The sequence below is a fragment of the Ceratotherium simum genome, chromosome 21, assembly GCF_057802395.1.
Source record: "Ceratotherium simum simum isolate JZ-2026a chromosome 21, ASM5780239v1, whole genome shotgun sequence".
NCBI lineage: Eukaryota > Metazoa > Chordata > Mammalia > Perissodactyla > Rhinocerotidae > Ceratotherium > Ceratotherium simum.
In genome coordinates this window covers 10673732-10693493 of record NC_141920.1, presented here as the reverse complement: position 1 = coordinate 10693493, position 19762 = coordinate 10673732, and the positions used below count along the sequence as shown (strand labels likewise).

General features: G+C 46.4%; 1 protein-coding gene across 2 annotated transcripts in view; it reads right to left on the bottom strand.

Annotated features, from left to right (window-relative positions):
- The window catches only part of ATP9A (ATPase phospholipid transporting 9A), a 125617-nt gene that overhangs the window by 83823 nt on the left and 22032 nt on the right, over window positions 1-19762 (bottom strand). For both annotated transcript variants that reach the window (XM_087445113.1, XM_014787332.2), the window contains exons 2-4: window positions 14179-14323; window positions 12536-12649; window positions 1739-1847 (exon numbers count right to left, since the gene is read on the bottom strand). In XM_087445113.1, the coding sequence (XP_087301239.1) occupies window positions 1739-1847; window positions 12536-12649; window positions 14179-14323 (368 nt within the window). The remainder of the gene's footprint in view (window positions 1-1738; window positions 1848-12535; window positions 12650-14178; window positions 14324-19762) is intronic.

Below are 19762 nucleotides of genomic sequence, written 5' to 3'. Positions count from 1 at the left end.
CAATATGAAAAGATGGGTGGGCGCCAGATAGATGGATGAATGGAATCCCCAGACCCCTCCTCGTGAGCTCTAAAGAGATCCACCGCACCCTCTCCGATGGGGCTTTTGTCGGTTGCCAAGCATTTTAAATGTTATAGTCAGAATATGTTATTAAGGGAGGATTTAATATACACCAACCACAAAAACCACCCTCCAGAGGGTCTTCTGATTACCCACGTGGAAAGCCCGAGCCACCTGCCTCTGCAAAGATTATGCTGGGTTTTTATTCTTTAGGTCACAAATGTCCTAAATACAGTAGTTTAGCGATAAAATAAAGCATTTCTATGCCAACTCTAAATCCCCCTTCTCCCAGAGACTTGCAAATTTTTAAGACCACCAACTATGAAAATCTATTCGAATGCACTAAAACAAAACACTTTTATGCCCTTATGGACTTTTATTAAAATTTCTTTTTTTTTTTTTCCCTGAGCCTAAAACACTCCTCCCACATTTTTCCTAGAAGGAAAACTCTACTCAAAACCCTGAAACTAAGGATGGACTGTTTCTTTGGAAGACTAAAGCACTTAAGACAGTTCACCGTAGGCTCAGGTAGGATGCGCCCTTAGGCATCTATCTTCTTATCTCTCTCAGAATTCGCAATTTTCTGAAGGCAAGACACAACTTTTATTCCCCTCAGCCTCTCCTAAAACACTGTTAATCCCTGAATGGGAGCAGCAATCTTAGGGAACTTTAGGTAACATTCATTTCTCACTACAGGAACATCTATTGTAGGATTTGTAGTTGAAAATAGTAGTCAGCGTTGGCTGGGTTGTTTTGTAGCTTCTTTAACAGGGTGTATTCGGGTGGGTTTTTTAAATTCTGCCATTTAAAAAGCGTATGTCTTCATAGATACAGAGAACAGACTGGTGGTTACTAGAGGGGGAGGGGGTGGGGGGAGAGCAAAAGGGGTAAAGGGGCACATATGTATGGTGATGGATGGAAACTAGACTTTTTATGGTGAACACAATGCAGTCTATACAGAAGCCGAAATATAATGATGTATACCTGAAATTTACACAATGTTATAAACCAGGGTGACCTCAATAATATAAAAAAAAATAAAAGGCACGGGTCTTGCAAGGAATTCACTGATAAAAGGTTATCTGGTCATTTCTCTCTGGGTCAGACTACACATTCTCCACTCTTCAATTGTGAAGATTTATAAGACACCTTCAAGGAAATCTTCATGGATGCAGTATTCGTGTAAATCGGGTGCCTTTTTAAAAACTAATGTTGCAAAGTTGTAACATGAGTTTTGTAAGGTTGAAAGAGTATCTTTTAAAGCTATGCTCCCTTGGAAACGTGCAGGACAGAGTGTGCAGCCTCCCCATGAACAGGAGGGGCGCCCTCCTTCCCTCCTTGGCCAGCCTGGCAAAGGGAAAGACATTAGGAAGCGGAGGATGCCAAACACACAGGACTTAATTCCAGGTTGATGACGCACAAGTTAGCCGACAGAACCAGCTCTAAGAGGGCCGTGGCAGCCCAGCAATGCGGCCCGAGTCCCCCAGGGCCCCGGGCACATGTCGGCCTCCCTGGTGCCTGCAACTGAGTGACTGTCCGCCACACGGCACCCGCACACCCATGGGTCCCAGGCCTTGAACTCTGCTCCCTGACTGTCAGCGGCCCATGACTGAGTTGCAACCCTGAGGCCGTGGGCCCTGCTGGCAGGAGGCAGCCCAGGTGGAGCCAGGAGGCTGACCTCTCCCAGTGAGCCGGCTGTAGACCTGGGAATTGACTTCCTTGTCCCGCAGGTAGCATCGGATCTCCTCCACTGCCTCTCGGATGATGGTGACGGCCAGCACGAAGCCCTGAGGAAGAGAGGGGAGAGAGGGTGAGCCCAGCCGAAACCAACCTTCCTCTCCTGGTGCCGGGGACAGAAAAGGCCAGAGGCCACAGGGGAGGGCAGCAGGGCAGGACCTGCTAATTATCCTAAATGCACATGCCCCAGCAAGCCCACTTCTCCGAATCTCTCCTACACACATACCCGGAGAAACCCTTGCTGACACACGTATACAAGGACATCCCTATTCACCACCACAGGGCTTCTAAGAGCGAAAAACACATGGGCCAGCCCCGTGGCTTAGCGGTTGAGTGCACGCACTCCGCCGCTGGCGGCCCAGGTTCGGATTCCGGGCGCAACCGACGCACCGCTTCTCCGGCCATGCTGAGGCCGTGTTCCACATACAGCAACTAGAAGGAAATGCAGCTATGACGTACAACTATCTACTGGGGCTTTGGGGGAAAATAAATAAATAAATAAAATTAAGAGTGAAAAACACAGCAACACCAGAACCTTCGTCCACAGGCAAGGGCTGAGTGATGGTGACCACTAACACGTGTATCTACCTCACTCGCCACGTGCTGGCAGCATTCGAAGGGCTTCACAAAACCCTTAGTGCCTTTCACCCTCACAACAACCGTACGCTTCGTTACTACCCCTGAGATGGTCGTGCTACAGATGAAGAAACTGTGGCACACGGAGGTTGAGTAATCCCATCCAAGGACATAAAGCTCCTAGGTGATAACGCAGGAAATCTGGCTCCAAAGTCCTTGCTCTAACAGCCACGTTGTTCTGCATCTAGAGAAGCTGGGCGGGTGGATCCAAGAAGCCGGCAACAGTTAAAAAGAACGAAGTCTATCCCCATCTTGCACTGATGTGGCGGAAAGGGGAAACAACCTTTCAGAACACGCAATGTAACGCTGTTCATATAAACGACCACAAAGATTCCATATATTGTTAAAGGTTTTCCAATTTCCTTAACTATTGGTTAGATTCCTGGGCAAGGAAGGGGCTCAGACAGGGTGGTGAGGGACTGAAGGGGACTTGAGTCTTCTCTGTAATGTTTATAATACCAAGAGCTGGTTCTTTGAAAAGATCAACAAAATAGACAAACCTTTAGCTAGACTCACCAAGAAAAAAAGAGAGAAGGCACAAATAAGTAAAATCAGAAATGAAAGAGGAGAGGTTACAACAGACACCTCAGACATACAAAAGATTATAAGAGAATACTATGAAAAACTATATGCCAACCAATTCGACAATCTGGAAGAAATGGATAAATTCTTAGAATCATACAACCTTCCAAAACTGGATCAAGAAGAAGTAGAGAATTTGAATAGACCAATCACCAGTAAGGAGATCGAAACAGTAATCAAAAACCTCCCCAAAAATAAAAGTCCAGGACCAGACGGCTTCCCTGGTGAATTCTACCAAACATTCAAAGAAGACTTAATACCTATCCTTCTCAAACTCTTCCAAAAAATTGAGGAGGGGGGGAAGCTCCCTAACTCATTCTATGAAGCTGACATTACCCTGATACCAAAACCAGACAAGGACAACACAAAAAAAGAAAATTACAGGCCAATATCACTGATGAACATCGATGCAAAAATCCTCAACAAAATACTAGCAAATCGCATACAACAATACGTTAAAAAGATTATACACCATGATCAAGTGGGATTTATTCCAGGTATGCAGGGATGGTTTAACATTCGCAAATCAATCAACGTAATACACCACATTAATAAAATGAAGAACAAAAATCACATGATCATCTCAATAGATGCAGAGAAAGCATTTGACAAGATCCAGCATCCATTTATGATAAAAACTCTGAATAAAATGGGTATAGAAGGAAAGTACCTCAACATAATAAAGACCATATATGAGAAACCCACAGCTAGTATCATCCTCAATGGTGAAAAACTGAAAGCTATCCCTCTAAGAACAGGAACCAGACAAGGATGCCCACTGTCACCACTCCTATTTAACATAGTATTGGAAGTCCTAGCCAGAGCAATCAGGCAAGAGAAAGAAATAAAAGGGATCCAAATTGGAAAGGAAGAAGTGAAACTGTCACTATTTGCAGATGACATGATTTTATATATAGAAAACCCTAAAGAATCCACCAGAAAACTTTTAGAAGTAATAAACGAATATGGTAAAGTTGCAGGATACAAAATCAACATACAAAAATCAGTTGCATTCCTGTACACTAACAACGAAGTAGCAGAAAGAGAAATTAAGAATACCATCCCATTTACAATTGCAACAAAAAGAATAAAATACCTAGGAATAAACTTAACCAAAGAGGTGAAAGATCTGTACACTGAAAACTATAAAACATTTCTGAAAGAAATTGAAGAAGACACAAAGAAATGGAAAGATATTCCGTGCTCTTGGATTGGAAGAATTAACATAGTTAAGATGTCCATACTTCCTAAAGCCATCTATAGATTCAATGCAATCCCTATCAAAGTTCCAACAACATTTTTCACAGAAATAGAACAAAGAACCCTAAAATTTATATGGAACAACAAAAGACCCCGAATAGCTAAAGGAATCCTGAGAAAACAGAACAAAGCTGGAGGTATCACACTCCCTGATTTCAAAATATACTACAAAGCTATAGTAACCAAAACAGCATGGTACTGGCACAAAAACAGACACACAGATCAATGGAATAGAATCGAAAGCCCAGAAATAAACCCACACATCTATGGACAGCTAATCTTTGACAAAGGAGCCAAGAACATACAATGGGGAAAAGAAAGTCTCTTCAACAAATGGTGTTGGGAAAACTGGATAGCCATATGCAAAAATGAAAGTAGACTCTTACCTTACACCATACACAAAAATTAACTCCAAATGGATTAAAGACTTGAATGTAAGACCTGAAACTGTGAAAGTTCTAGAAGAAAACATAGGCAGTACGCTCTTCGACATCGGTCTTAGCAACATCTTTTCAAACACCACATCTGACCGGGCAAGAGAAACAATAGAAAAAATAAACAAATGGGACTACATCAAACTAAAAAGCTTCTGCACAGCAAAGGAAACCATCAACAAAACGAAAAGACAACCTAACAATTGGGAGAAGATATTTGCAAACCATACATCTGATAAGGGCTTAATCTCCAAAATATATAAAGAACTCATGCATCTCAACAACAAAAACTACCAACCCAATTAAAAATGGGCAAAAGACCTGAACAGACATTTCTCCAAAGAAGATATACAGATGGCCAACAGACACATGAAAAGATGTTCAAAATCACTAACTATCAGGGAAATGCAAATCAAAACTACAATGAGATATCACCTCACGCCCGTCAGAATGGCTATAATTAACAAGACAGGAAACAACATGTGTTGGAGAGGATGTGGAGAGAAGGGAACTCTCATACACTGCTGGTGGGAGTGCAAACTGGTGCAGCCACTATGGAAAACAGTATGGAGATTCCTCAAAAATCAACGATAGAACTACCATATGATCCAGCTATTCCACTGTTGGGTATTTATCCAAAGAACTTGAAAACACCAATTTGCAAAGGTACATGCACCCCTGTGTTCATTGCAGCCTTATTCACGATAGCCAAGACTTGGAAGCAACCTAAGTGCCCATCAAGGGACGAATGGATAAAGAAGCTGTGGTATATATACACAATGGAATACTACTCAGCCATAAGAAACGACGAAATCCAGCCATTTGTGACAACATGGATGGACATTGAGGGTATAATGCAAAGTGAAATAAGTCAGAGGGAGAAGATCAAATACCGTATGATTTCCTTCATTAAGTAGTAGATAATAACAACAATAAACAAATACATAGGGACAGAGATTGGATTGGTGGTTACCAGAGGGGAAGGGGGGAGGGAGGAGGGTGAAAGGGATAATTCGGTACATGTGTGTGGTGATGGGTTGTAATTAGTATTTTGGTGGTGAACATGATGTAGTCCATGCAGAAATAGAAGTACAATGATGTACACCTGAAATTTTTACAATGTTATAAACCAATGTTACTGCAATAAACAAAAAATTAAAAAAAAAAAATTTTTTATTAAAAAAACCTATTAAAGTATTAATTTCGTAAGTACTAACTAATAAAAAGAAAATTTTAAACCACCCGACCTTCCCGAATCAGGTACCCCAAGTCATAAAACCTGATGGGGACTGGTGTGTGAGTCACCCAGAGCAAGAATCCATTTCCATCTCGATTTTTCCTCTTGTATCAACAAAGGTAAGAACATTCATTCATTTTTCTGACAAAATACCCTTTGCCGTCCCTCCTTTTAAAGTCTTTTTTTTAAAAATACAGAGAGCACCATCACCCCAAAGGTTAGCAGTAGCAATTCTTTGAGGATTTCATTTTCATATTGCTTACCCCATGAAATATATTAACTTTGACTCAAAGGACTTTAAATCTCTTATGTAAATCTAGCCAGAGATATGCGGCTTTGTGAAACCCGCCCACAGGCCCCTACATCTTCACAATCAAAGGATTCCTCCTGTTTCCAATCAGATGTAAAGTGCACACTGCAGCCAAAGCAAAACTGGTCCATTTCAGAAGAAAAGCATCACCAGACCACATATGGAGGTGAGAGGAAACCTGCTCTGGAGGCACAGGGACCCGGTCTGCAGAACACCCCCACTCCCACCCCATCACCCCTGCCCCGGTCCCATGCTGCTGTTTTGTTGTTCTGGGCCAGAACCCAGCTTTTTGTTGTTATTTGTTTTTTCAAACGTTCCAGTTTCTATGTCTCTTTGCGTGGGCCTAGCTAAATCCTATTGATGTTCACGGAAAGTGTGAGCTCACTCAGACAGGCGCCGCTAACCTCTCTGCTGCAAATAAATACGGCCCCCTAAGTTATCACGTCTGCTCCCCCCACCCCCCAAACACACAGTTCTCACTAACCCTCAAAGACACGCCACCCCTTAAGCTAGAAATCGCTTTACAAAGAGACGCAAATGTCGTCCAGAAATAAATTCCAACCATCCAACTTAGGAGGTCCATAACATCCCCAGATATTTAGAAAGAGGCTTTAATGGGGGGGCCTGGGGTTGTCTGAGCTTGTGAAGAAATCACAGGTGATGAGGGTGCACAGACAAGCAATTCTTCATCAAGGTGCTAAGCCTCTTCTGTGAAGCTGTACATCAAAAATAGATTTACTAAAGCAAAGGTAATCTATGTGAGATAGAAATCAGAAAAGCAGTTACCTCTGGGGGAGGGCTGCTGGAAAGGGGCACCAGGGAACTTTCCGGGGCAATGGAAACGTTCTGTATCTTGACTGAGGTGGTGTTTATGTGGGTGTTGACAAATGTTAGGACTCACCGAAATGAAAACTTAAAACCGGTGCATTTTATGGTACATAGATCATATCTCAATAACAAAAAAGCTACATGTATTATGTGGTCCTTATACAACCAACTTTATAGATTATTTCAGCTGTTGCCTGAGAAATATCTCCCTTGAATGTATTAGTACCAAGAAAAATGTTATTAACAGCTAAAACTTAATCCAGACAACAAACAGCAACGTCACCAGTGCCAGAATTTAAAAATTAAAATGAGAACATTTCCTGAGAATTTTCTATACGTCGGTAGCTATATGAAGCATTTTACTTGCAGTGCTTCATTTAATCCTCCCAACACACCAAGGAAGTTGACATAATTTCTCCCATTTTACAGATGAGGAAACAGAGGCTCAGAAAAGCTTGCTCAAGTCACACAACTTCCCAAAGTGCAGCCAAGAGCCGCATCTCAACCATGTGGTCACAGCCCTCAGTCTGAACCACTGCACGTACAGCTAGGATTGAAATGAGAGGATTTTCACGGTGGTCAGAGACATTTCAAAGTGTGTTCTAGCTAAAAACTAGAAATTGATTCTTTACATAAAAATCTAGAGGAAATCAGCTACAGTCACCCAGAAACAGATGCCGTCTAATTTCTTTGACCCCAATCCCCCTTCTCTATATAGAGCCCCCTAGGAAGAGAGGCAGAACTAGAAGACAAACATCCCCTCCAGCCCTGAACCATCCCAGGAAGAGCTGGCTATAGAAGCGGTTGAGATGCAGTGAGAAACCTCAGGGCCGCAGGAGGCTGCTGTTAACCCGCCTGCTTCCATCTACAGCAGGAGTCCCAGGGAAACAGGCTGAGTCAGCTGGGAGAGTGCAGAGGTGGGGGCGGGGGGCTACAATGACCACGTACACTGAACGTCAGCCCTTCTGGCTTCTCCTGGAAACTCTGAGCATCATTTCAGTGAGGAGACATGGCTGGAGCTGGGGCTGGGTCCTCTTTGGATAGGTGGGAGCCCTCGGGTCATCTCCGACCCCACCACTCACTGCAGCCCACAGGCTTCACCCCAGTGCCTTCCCTGAGGGCCTTCTGGAGACACCGGAGCTTGCCATCACTGGTGCTGATGCAGACAATACTAGTAACGGAAAAGCGATGGGCACCTACAAGCAAGTTGTGTTCAACACCTGGATCCTCGGTCACCAACCCCAAGACCAATCTGGCCTCCCCCCACAGTGGGAGCAACTTTGTTCTGAAGGGTTTTGAATATCCTGAATGCACATGTGATCCATTTAGTTTCCTGTAACTCTTTGACTTCCAGAAAGGTGCTGAGCTGACTTAAAACAGAAGTAAGACCCAAACACTTAGAAGAATAAAAGGCCACTCCCAATTCAAAGGCAAGCACTGGCTTTGGTGAAGAACCTTCCAGACCTTTATGCATTTACACACGTAAGTATGTAGAAATGTTTGCTGGCAGGGAAGGGAGAGGGTCATAAAAACTGGAGCATACCATCCATGTTATTCTGCAACTTACTTTGTTCATGTAAAGAAGAATATGATTCGCATCTCCTCGTGTCAACACGGACGGAGCGACTTCACTGTTTCTAACTCCTGGGCAATGTTCCACGTCTACTGGTACTTGGATAACTTGATGGCATTAGTTTGTTTCCAGTGTTTTAGTACCGTAACCACGCTCATAGCATATCCTCACACACGCCGCACCACACACGCACCCCAAAGCCCCTCCTGATATTCCAAGACCCACTCCTCAGAAAAAGAGAGTCTCTAGGTCTCTGTAAGCCCGAAACTCTCCATGTCCCAGTGTGATCTCAGGCAGGTTTCTCATTCTTTGCTCCATGTTCTCTCTTATCCAGTGAGGAATCCTTTTCCCTACCACTCCATTCTGCCTTCAGTCCACAGGAACCTCCAATGATGGCCTCTGGAAGAGTTCACCAGACCTGACCTCACTCCTACCCAACTGTTTCTCAGGCATGCAGCTTCCTGCATCATCCCGCCTCCCCTTAGTCACAGCGACACGAGTCTTGGTTAAGAGAGTCTTGGTTAAGAGAACGAAAGCTTAGGCCAAATGCGGCTCAAGTCCCCTCCCCACCACAGATGCCAATGACAATGTAAATGAGGTTGTAGGGGTGCTAACAGGCCTGCACCCCAAGAACCTTTCAGACGACGGGTTTATACCACAGGCAGAGCAGATGGATAATGTGGGGGAGATAGCCAGACCAGACTGCAGATACCATGCTCCAGATGCAAAAGGCAGGGAAGGGGGAGACACACAGCTGCCTTCATGGACACCTTGGGATTCCAATTTATAAAACATATGCGTTTACATAATATGTACAGTTTAACATAACGTATGTTCGAGTGTCTATAAAACACTCTTACCTAGTAAGAAGAGACTGAAAGGAAATACACAAGAAACATAAGTATCTCAGGGAGTGGCTGCACGGGGGGGGGGGGGGGGGGGGGCGGGTTGGGTTTTGTTTTGGTTTTTCTTCAAAATTTTCACTAATAATCATGAGCCTCTTTGCACCTGAAAAAGGAAAAGAAAAATGAACAGAAGCTATGATGGAGGCAACAGAGAGCAGCAGGATCTGTTTTGGGGGCAAATCCAACAGACTTGAGAGGTGGGGTCTGGTCCACATTCCCGGTGTGAGTTCCTGAGGCCGGAAGGCACCAAGGCCAGGTATTAAGGAATTCCTCACATCTTCCAGCAGAACAGAGCCTGCTCACTGGCAGCCTGCAGACAGAGCACCGGGAGAAGGGGGTGTTCAACCCACACTGTGCTTTAATCTAGTTTACATGAGCTGCCAACGTTTAAAAGTCAAGAGAAGGATATGCTGGAAATCAGAAAGAAAAAATTATTCAGGACTGTGTATAGCTTGTAACCTTTTTCCTAAGAAGGGGTGTAGGGGAGCAGGGGAAAAGACAAGAATTTTTATTCATTGTGTTTGTTGTTCATAAACTCTGGAAGGACAGACGAGGAACAAATGACAGTGTTTTGGGGGCAGAACTGGATGAGAGGGAGATTTTTCACTAGCAACGTTTTTATGTTTCTTGAATCATGTCAATGTATTCACCTTTCAAATAACTACTCTTTAAAAAGGTAATCAAGGGGCCGGCCGGTGGCACAGCGGTTAAGTGCGCGCGCTCCACTGCGGCAGCCTGGGGTTCGCCAGTTCCGATCCCGGGCGCGCACCGACGCACCACTTGTCAAGCCATGCTGTGGCGGCGTCCCATATAAAGTGGAGGAAGATGGGCATGGATGTTAGCCCAGGGCCAGTCTTCCTCAGCAAAAAGAGGAGGATTGGCAGATGCAGATGTTAGCACAGGGCTGATCTCCTCACAAAACAAAACAACAAAAAAAAGGTAAGCAAGGGATTGGCTCGGTGGTGTAGTGATTAAGTTTGTGTGCTCCGCTTCAGCAGCCCAGGGTTCGCAGGTTCGGATCCCAGGCGCGGACCTACACGCCATGCTCATTAAGCATCCCACATATAAAGTAGAGGAAGATGGACACAGATGTTAGCCCAGGGCCAATCTTCCTCAGCAAAAAAGAGGAAGATTAGCAATGGATGTTAGCTCAGGGCCAATCTCCCTCACCAAAAAAGAAAAAAGGTAGTTAATAAAAGGCAGGGCGATAAATGATATTTTATATACATGACAGACTTTTTCTTAAATAAATAACTTATGGTTTGACTTTATGTAAGTATGTAATAAACCACTGTGGAACAAAAAACTAAAATAAAATTAGGGTATTTCATGTAAAACTCTCAAGTTCTTGACTCTTGGGTCTGGGAGCTCCAGGTCCACGGTTGCACCTGATGGAGCGGAGCAGCCCATCCCGCCCTCGCACAGGACGTGAGCGCCCCAGTTTTTGCGGGCTCAGTCCTGTCAGCCTCTGGGTTTGCAGTGTTCAGGTGTAAGAGGGTCCACACACTCAAGAGGGTGTAAGAACGTCTGTTATCCGAGGGAAAGATGCTCAATGAAGGTTGGCTCCAGCTCCCAGCGCTCTACCTCACCCACAAATGACTCAGAGCAGGAAAGAACTGTTCGCACATCCCAAAAGCATCTTCATGGCTCCTGTGGAAGAAATCAATCCCCTCTCCTCTCCTCAAGGCTGGAGCCACTGGCATGATTTGTCTGATAACGTGGCATACAGGGTATGGACACCCATGCACGGTCTCTTAGCAACTGGCTCCCTCCACTCCACAGGGCCTGTGCACCAAATCCTTATGGCCTCCCACCACCACCAAAAATAATGCTTGCTTTTGTCTCTTTAAAGAGGACTTAAATCTTTTCTACTTTAACAATCTTCTCCGAATTAAAAATTTGACAATATTTATGAACAGAGAATCTTTCCCCCAAGTCACACTTAATGTGAAATAAGCAGCAATTATATTTCATAATGTCTCTATTTGGAGAAAAAGAGACATAAGTTTCACCCTGTCCACACACCAGTCACATTGGGCTTCTTTCTGATCTTCAAATGCTCTAAGCACATGCCTACCACAGGGCCTTTGCATCACTGCTTCCCTATACCTTCAATACTCTTGCCCTACTTCTCTCCTTCCCATCACCTCCTCAAGAGGCCTTTCGCAGCCACCCTGGCTAAGGCTGGCCCTCCACATCTCCCAGCCCCCACCTTCATCCATTCAACAGTTAATGTGCCTAGGTACCCCATCTGTCTTATAACCTTATGCTATTACCTTCATAGCACATTTCACACTTGAAACAATTATGTTAATCTGTTTACTGTCTGCTCCTCTGAAAATCAGCTCCATGAAGACAGGAATTCTTATCTGTTCCATTCACTGCTGCCTCCCCAGCACCCAGCACAGTGCCTGGCACACAGCAGGTGCTCAATAAGGGAAAGAAGAAAGAAAAGGAAGCAAGGGAGGGAACAGAGGGGCATTCTGGTCAGTTCTGTCGCACTTCATCCACACTAAAGCACAGAATCCGTTACTTTTTCAACCCCTCATGCAGAAATACTCTACACAGAGTAAACAGAAAATGTGATCTCAGCAAACAATTCAAATGACAAATCCATGAAGACAGAGGCTTTGTCTTTCTCATTTGTCACTGTGTTCCCAGAGTCTAGAACTGGGTGATACACAATAAGCACGCAATAAATGTTTGCTGAAGGAATGAATGACTGAACAGCTGACTGACAGAATGAATGAATGCCATCAGCTTTTCTACAGCTTGATCTTGGTAGTGTAGGAAACGGGGCTTCAACATCAAAATCTTGGGGATCTTGGGGACTCCCAGTGTGCTGGCTGGAGGGCACTCTCTCCCTTAAACGGCCATGTAAGATCTTCCACTCCAGATGCTCAGGTGAGAGAGACAAAGAACCTTCTGTTCCCAAACCCGAGATGACCGAACAAGCAACCCCTGTGTACTCACCAGAGGGACCCAGTAGGTATAGAGCGCTCCAAGTCTCATCTCAGGAACAAACTGGGAGCAGGCGAGCAGTAAGAAATAGAGGTTGAAGAAGTATTTGAACTGGTTAAACAGCACCTGAAACGAAGAGACAGAAGACGTTCGAGGCGTGTCTGATGAGGATGGACAGGTCTAGTGGGAGGTGAATAATATTTAAAAACACTCCTACAGAAGAACACAACTTTCAGGATACTTTTTTCATATACAATTTAAACAGTTCTATACATTGTATAGGAAAATACATATGGGTAATAAAAATATTAATTTGTAAAAGTAAGAAAATAAATAACGATCCACATGGAAACTGTAAACACCAAACTGAAGACAGTGGGTACCTCTGGGGTGGGGAGGGCACGCTGGGGGCTTCGACTGTACCTGTTATATTTCTTAAACTGTTTTGTAAGTACAGGTAGGCCACTCGAAATGTTGTCTAAGAAGAAGTTTTGGTGGAAAATACTTATGCTGTAAGGTTGAATCAAAAAAGCAAGATAAATTGCTATCTCCACATGATCTCAACACCATAAAATAAACATAGTAGAATCCCACCCTTGTGGCGGGTGGGTTCTGGCAGTTTCCACTGCTCCCGTGTGCCCTGGGAGTAGACTGGGAGCACAGGACTCATTTGGCCTTCGGGCAATGAGCAGAAATGACGTGACTCTTCGGGGCTAAGGCAGTTCAGAGCCACCAGTAGGCCACATCGCTCTTGCCCGGTCATGGGGACGTTGGTGGCCATGCACTCCAGATAGCATAGCTACGAGATGCCCAGTCTGCGTCACAACTTCCATGAACGAGATATAAACTTTTTCTTGACTTAAGATATAAGCTTCGAGGGGGTGTGAGTTGAGCCAGCTAGCAATGAATGTAGTCAAAATCACCCTAAAAGAGACATTCAAAAGTTGCCCTTAAGCCATAGTATAAAGTATTTGTGTTTCTGTATTATTTCTTAATAAATCGAACACAGTCATTTTTTTTTCCTCCAGCACTGAAACTGACTGCTGCTGCTGCTTCTAAAGTCAATGGGAGTGCGCTAAGAGGCTACTAGGGTGGATAAAATCAGGTATTTAAGTGTGTGCTGGGGGGGAGGTTTGTGGAGTACACGTCCATGGATTTGTATAAGTTAATGTGGGAATGCTGTGACTCCAAGTAAAATACTATGCCAAACAGAAACATCCATTAGCAAAGTGTTCATAGAAATTCTTTCTCTGGATGGTAGGATTAAAATTTTTTTCAAACCACTCTATACTTTTATCTCCCAACTTTCCTACACTGGATATGTGTTTCGTGATGATAGGTGGGAAAATCTAAGGACTGCTGATTTTGGTGGGGGGGGGGGTTGGTTATAATGTTAAGTCCTCAAAATTTATCTTTTTCATTCTTAGGCCCAACACACCAAATAAGTATGAAGTTATTCTAATGGGTCAGGCGGAGGCTCACAGCCTTGCAGACAGAAGGCAGCCCTCTCCAGGAGCTCAGGACCAGGGAGGTGGCATGGAAAAGACAGGGTGCTCAGAGACTCTACCGCAGGGACCTCGGTCTTCTAAGACTGGCACCATCGCATACCTGTAGCGCGGGAAGAAAAAAAGGATGTGGTCTCTGCCTGTACATACCCCAGGAAGAAAGGTGAAGAAGTTGTATTTCTGATTGTTGATGACATTTCGGGGGTACCTCTGGTCCCTCTTCTCCGGATGCCCCAACCAGACTGTGCGGGGCCTGGGCTCCCCTCTGCCACAGCATCTCAGCCATTCACAGCACCTGTGGGAAAGACAAGCCCACACCGTCAAGGCCACGCCCACGCCTGCCCGACCACGCCTACACCTGTCCACTTTTCTCAGGTTTTTCTCTCAAGCATCGTCCCTGGGCCAGCACCACAGCCACATTTGGGGCTTCATCCTCCAGTGAGAATGGGAAAACAGAGCTGAGGTTTCTAAGAAGCTGTGGTCCAAATAAAAGATGCTTTGTCCTGAAGCCCAAATTATCTCAAAAACTAGGATTCATTTTTAAAATAATACGATTTAAGTTAAAAACCTAAATATATAGCAACCAACAGTTATTACTTTGACATTTTACAGATGAGAGAGAAAAGCTCAGGACAGTTAAATTAAGCACTGAAGTTGGCCGAGATGAGAAACAGCTGAGTCTGGCCTTGAACCACGTCCGTCTTATTCTAAAACCTAGTGTCTTTGCGTCACCCCATGCTGTCTACGTTGCTGGTTACACCAAGATTACTCGGTAAAGAAGTCATCTCCACCCGGGGCTCTCCTTCTTAGCATCACATTGGAGGGACAAGCCAGAAGGAAGATGTCTCAGAGCCCAGCGTAACCTGGAGAAGGGCCAGCGTGCCAGCTGTAGGCACACTGGCCCCAAATGCCACTCCGACCTGGCTGTCCCCAGGGAGCAGCTCATTAGGCACGCCCGCTCCCGGGTCACCCTCGAGCAAGGCAAGGGAACACCCAGGAATCCGGTGGCTCTGGCAAAACAAAGCCGCTCTTAGAACTCCCCAAAAGGGGCAGGTCGCCTTTCAGGAGAGCCCATGAACAAGGCGTTTCAAGACTCACAAGCTCTCGTAGGCACTGCGATGGAAACACCCCATGCTGAATTGTTCGCCTCACTGCCCAGCACACACAGGCTAGAGGGAGAAACCCCAGCCCTGCCAGCCCCTTGAGACGCTGCCAGCTGAAGTGAAACCAACCAGACACGCCCAGTACGACTTACATAATTACTTGTCCACCACGGATCTCCCTTCGCCCCCTCCTCCTACGGGCTAGGCAGGCCCTGGTGGGGTGCTGGGGTGCAGAGCTGAGCAAACACAATCCCCCCTGAGCATCAGACTCTCGAGATTAGCAAGCCAGCAAGCTGCCTGCTCAGACACTCGAAATGTCCATGATGAAACATGATGCTCTTCCTTAAAAATAGCATCCTCATTCCAGTAAACTGGTGCTCGGGGTGGAGTGTGGTCTGATATGGACAGGTTTCGCTTCTAGTAACTCATTTATGTTGGCCAAAAGCCAGAGACACACAAAGAAGCCTCGAGGAGTCCAAACCCTTTCCTGCTCTTGGGGGTGAGTCACCCACGCTGGCCATCGGTGGACACTCACTAAGTGTTGAATGAATGCAGGAACCAAGGAGGGTGGGAGGGAAGGAGGATTCATTTGAGAGGAAACACATCCCTCTGCTTGCAGAAACCTTCCTGATGGTCACGACTGACTCCTCTGTGAACCAGCACTTCTCTCCCCATCCGATAATAATCCTGTAATGAGAGATCCCATAGCTGCAGGTTTCTAATGAAAGCTGAAGAATGAACTTAAGAGAACCACAAACTGTCAGGCTGACTTTCATGAGTTTTGCCTGTTTTGTTTTAGCAGAAGGTTCCACACAGCAAGCTACCAGGTTAAGCTCTTCGGCCTTCACCTGCAGATGCGTGCACGTGCACAATGCAGCAGGCCACCCCTGCAGCACGCACTGTGGCAGCAAAAAAAAACCCGCCATTCATCCGAGGGGGCTGGTTCAATAAACAGGGAACATCCGTAAAATGCAATTCCCAGTCTTTAAAGAAGGAAATAGAGCTGCATGTACTAGATGGCCCCATTTGCAAGATATGCTAAATCAAAAGGCGAGGGCTGAAGGGTGTGTCCAGGATGCTGTTCTCTACAGGAAAGCAAGAGGATACACATGCAGACATACGCCTGCAAACAGAGTAATGCTCCAAGACAAGCTGGTAACTCCGGCTCCTTTTGGGAAGGGGAGAGCAGGGAGAACTTTTCCTCTGTATTCTTTAGTCACAGTGTACACGTTATCTACGGGACTAAACGTTTGTTTTCATTTTTTTTTTTAGCTAAATTGATAATAGTAAGCATTCATTAAGTGCCCATCTGGTACAAAGTACTATTCCAGGTCCTGTGGGACCAAACTTTGGAACAGGAGCCCTGTCTTCTCCTTCCTCATGATCTCACTGCAAAACAGGGGTAAAATGAGGACTTTGTGTCACCTGAGCCCAGCGTAATTAGCCCCAAGCCCATCTCATTAATCAATCTGATTGTCACCTCATTTATTCACTTTCTACCTGCACTGGATACAACCTGCACGCTTTCAATACACGATTAATCTTTCAGGTCAACAGTATTTACTGAACGCTTAACAACACCACCACTGTGAGAAGGAACTGCTGCTTCTCTGCTGTCACGCCTTCATTCACCTAGTACGTCCTCTGCGCTCACAGGGTCCCTCGCCCAGGCACGGGGTGTTCAGTAGTGAACAAGACAGACGAGGTCCTCCTCCCCTGGGGTTTATACTCTAGTGGAGGGAGACAGACAGTCAACAACTGTCAAGATAAAATAAGGCTGGGAAAAGAGAGGGAGTGGGGAGGCGGTGTGGCTCCGGGAGACTGCGTAGTCAGGGAGGCTGGGGTGGCAGCTGAGCTGAGTGACAAGGAGGAACATCCATGAAACAATGCGAGGAAGGGCAATCCACGCAGATTGGAAATGCAAGGGCCAAGATCCCGAGGTAGGAAGCAGCCTGGCACACGTCTGCCAGAAAGAAGACTGGTGCGGCTGGAACGCACCGATGTGGGGAACAGGTAAAAGACAAGGTCAGAGGGGGGGGTAGATGACACAGGGCCTTGTCACCAGGGCAAGGAGTCTGGATCTTACTCCACGCACAGCGGGGGTCACTGGAGGGTGACAAGCAGGGGTGGCATGATCTGATTTACATTTTCAAAAGGTCCCTCTGGGGGCTGGCCCGGTGGCGTAGTGGTTTAGTGCACACACGCTCCACTTTGGCGGCCTGGGGTTCGCGGTTGGGATCTCAGGTGTGGACCTTTGCATCGCTTGTCAAGCCATGCTGTGGCAGTGTCCCATACAAAGTAGAGGATGATGGGCACAGAAGTTAGCCCAGGGCCAATCTTCGTCAGCAAAAAAAAGAGGAGGATTGCCACCAGATGTTAGCTCAGGGCTCATCTTCCTCACCAAAACAAAAAAGTCCCTCTGGCTTCTGGGCAGAGAAGACACTGTGGTGGGCAAGAGAAGACGCAGGTAATGGGTGTGAGGCTGCTTCTTGGGTGATGAAATGTTTTAACATTGTGGTGGTCGTCACACAACTCTATGAACATACTAAAAACTGCTGAATCGTACACTTTAAATAGGTGAATTGTAGAGTATGTGAATTATATCTTAACAGAGCTATGTATTTACCAAAAAAGTGGAAACGGGCATCATTTAGGAGGCTATTGCCATCATCCAGGCAAGCAAACATCATGGTACAGAGGAGGGTGGGGAAAAAAGAAACGCATTATTCCATTTAATGTTCACCAACAATTCTGCGTGGTAGGTACCAGCATCATCCCCATTTCCACAGTGGATAAACTGAGGCCAGAGAAGACTCAGTGACTTTCCCAGGATCTACACCCGCTCCACCCACTACTGAGTGGTGGAAGCAGGCCTTAGGCCCAGGCCTGTCTGGTCCAGATCCCGAGCTACGAGCTGAGAGCACCCTGCAGCGCCAGGAACAGCCTCATCAGCACAATTATGTTACAGCTCTATTTTTTTTTCCGGCCTCTCATTTCATAAAGTTGGAAAGACCTTCAGGAGCCATCCAGAGCAACCGTCCTGCCCGTGGAGCTCTTCTGCGTGCTCCTCTGGTGCTCTGCCTGCCCCACACCCATTCGTCTTCGTGACAGTTATCAATTTACCATCACTCAGCTCCAAAGTCGCCCTTCAATACCTGCTCCAGGATCAGGGACAGAATGCCTATCTGCCTCTCCTTTACAGTGAGCACAATGCTAAGCTTTCTCAGTAGAGGGCGCTGGAGGGACACTACTGGAGGAAAAGGCTCCCTGGGGTTTCCAGGCCGTGGCACCCTGGGTCAGCGGCATGGGAGTGAGGCCATCAAGGGTGCTCTGCCCAGCCACGGGCCCAGAACGCACCATTTGTCGGAGACCTCCACACGCCCACTGTGGCCCAGTGGTCACCTTCCCAGGGCCCTCCCAATATGGACATCGTGTGTCCCAGGCCTCCTGCACCAGTACCCTGATTCCCTCACCCCCAGGCTTGTCTGCTGAGGTCCTCCTGTCACTGTGGCCCAAAAGGTGCCAGGCCTCCTGTTGGCACCACTTCCCTCACTCCCACTGCACACCCAGTGTCAACCACCAGCTGTGCAGCCACCCCACCTGCACCCCGGGAATCGCTTTCTGCTTGCCCCACGCCTGCAGACCAGCTCTGGCCCTGCCATCCAGCAGCCTGAACTACACCGTCTCTGACTACGTCTGCGCCTCAGCCTTGGGGAGGAGCCCCATTCTGAGCGTGTCCCACTTTGGATCCACCCCCTAGCCTAGGCTACCACATAGAAGTTTTCTTCTATCCCACAGTTACTCTTTTATCATAATTTAATAAGTCGATTTCCCTCCATCGCTCCACTTGGGTTAGCTGGGGCCGACCCCATCTGAGCTCCAGGGGTGGGGAGCACAGCCTCCAGGCTTGACCAAGCAGAGCTTCCGACATGGTGATGGGCTTGAGAAAGGGCCAACGAGACCCTTGGCAGGGATTTTTGCTAGAAATACTGGGAAAGACATGCTCTTCATCCCGGGGTTGCTAAGGTGGCAGAAACAAGCCTGCCTGCAGGCAGCCCGATTGCTCCTCGTTAGGGACGAGTCAGCCTGAAAACGAGTCACCAGGAGAACAGCAGAGACCACAGGAGGTTCCTGACGACCTTGGGAGAGTGTGTAGGTCTGCCCATGCCCTGGCCCTTCCCCTGATCCCTGGAATCAAGACACTGGTTTTTGTTTTATTTTACTTTGCCAAAGCCAGTTGGAGTTGGGTGTGTTAACCACTGCCCCAAATCTCCTGTCAGATACCCTCTCTGCCACATGGCTGGACCGTCCTTAAAGAAACATTCCTACTGGTTTTGTGTGTCTTCAATTCTAAGCTTCTGAAGAGTGCAGTCTAGCCCTTACAGCCTGCGACCTACCGTCCTGCCCTCTCCACTCTCAACTCCTTAGAGCTGAGCTGCTGCAGGGCAGTGTCTACTGCACGTGGCTGTTCACATTCAAATTAATTACAATGCAAGAATTCAGTCCCTCCTCCTCACTAGCTGCATTCTGAGTGCTCCAGAGCCACCTGGGGCCAGCGGCTACGGAATGGACTGTGCGGCATAAGAACATTCCAGCAAGACAGAAAGTTCTACTGGACCACGCTGCTGCAG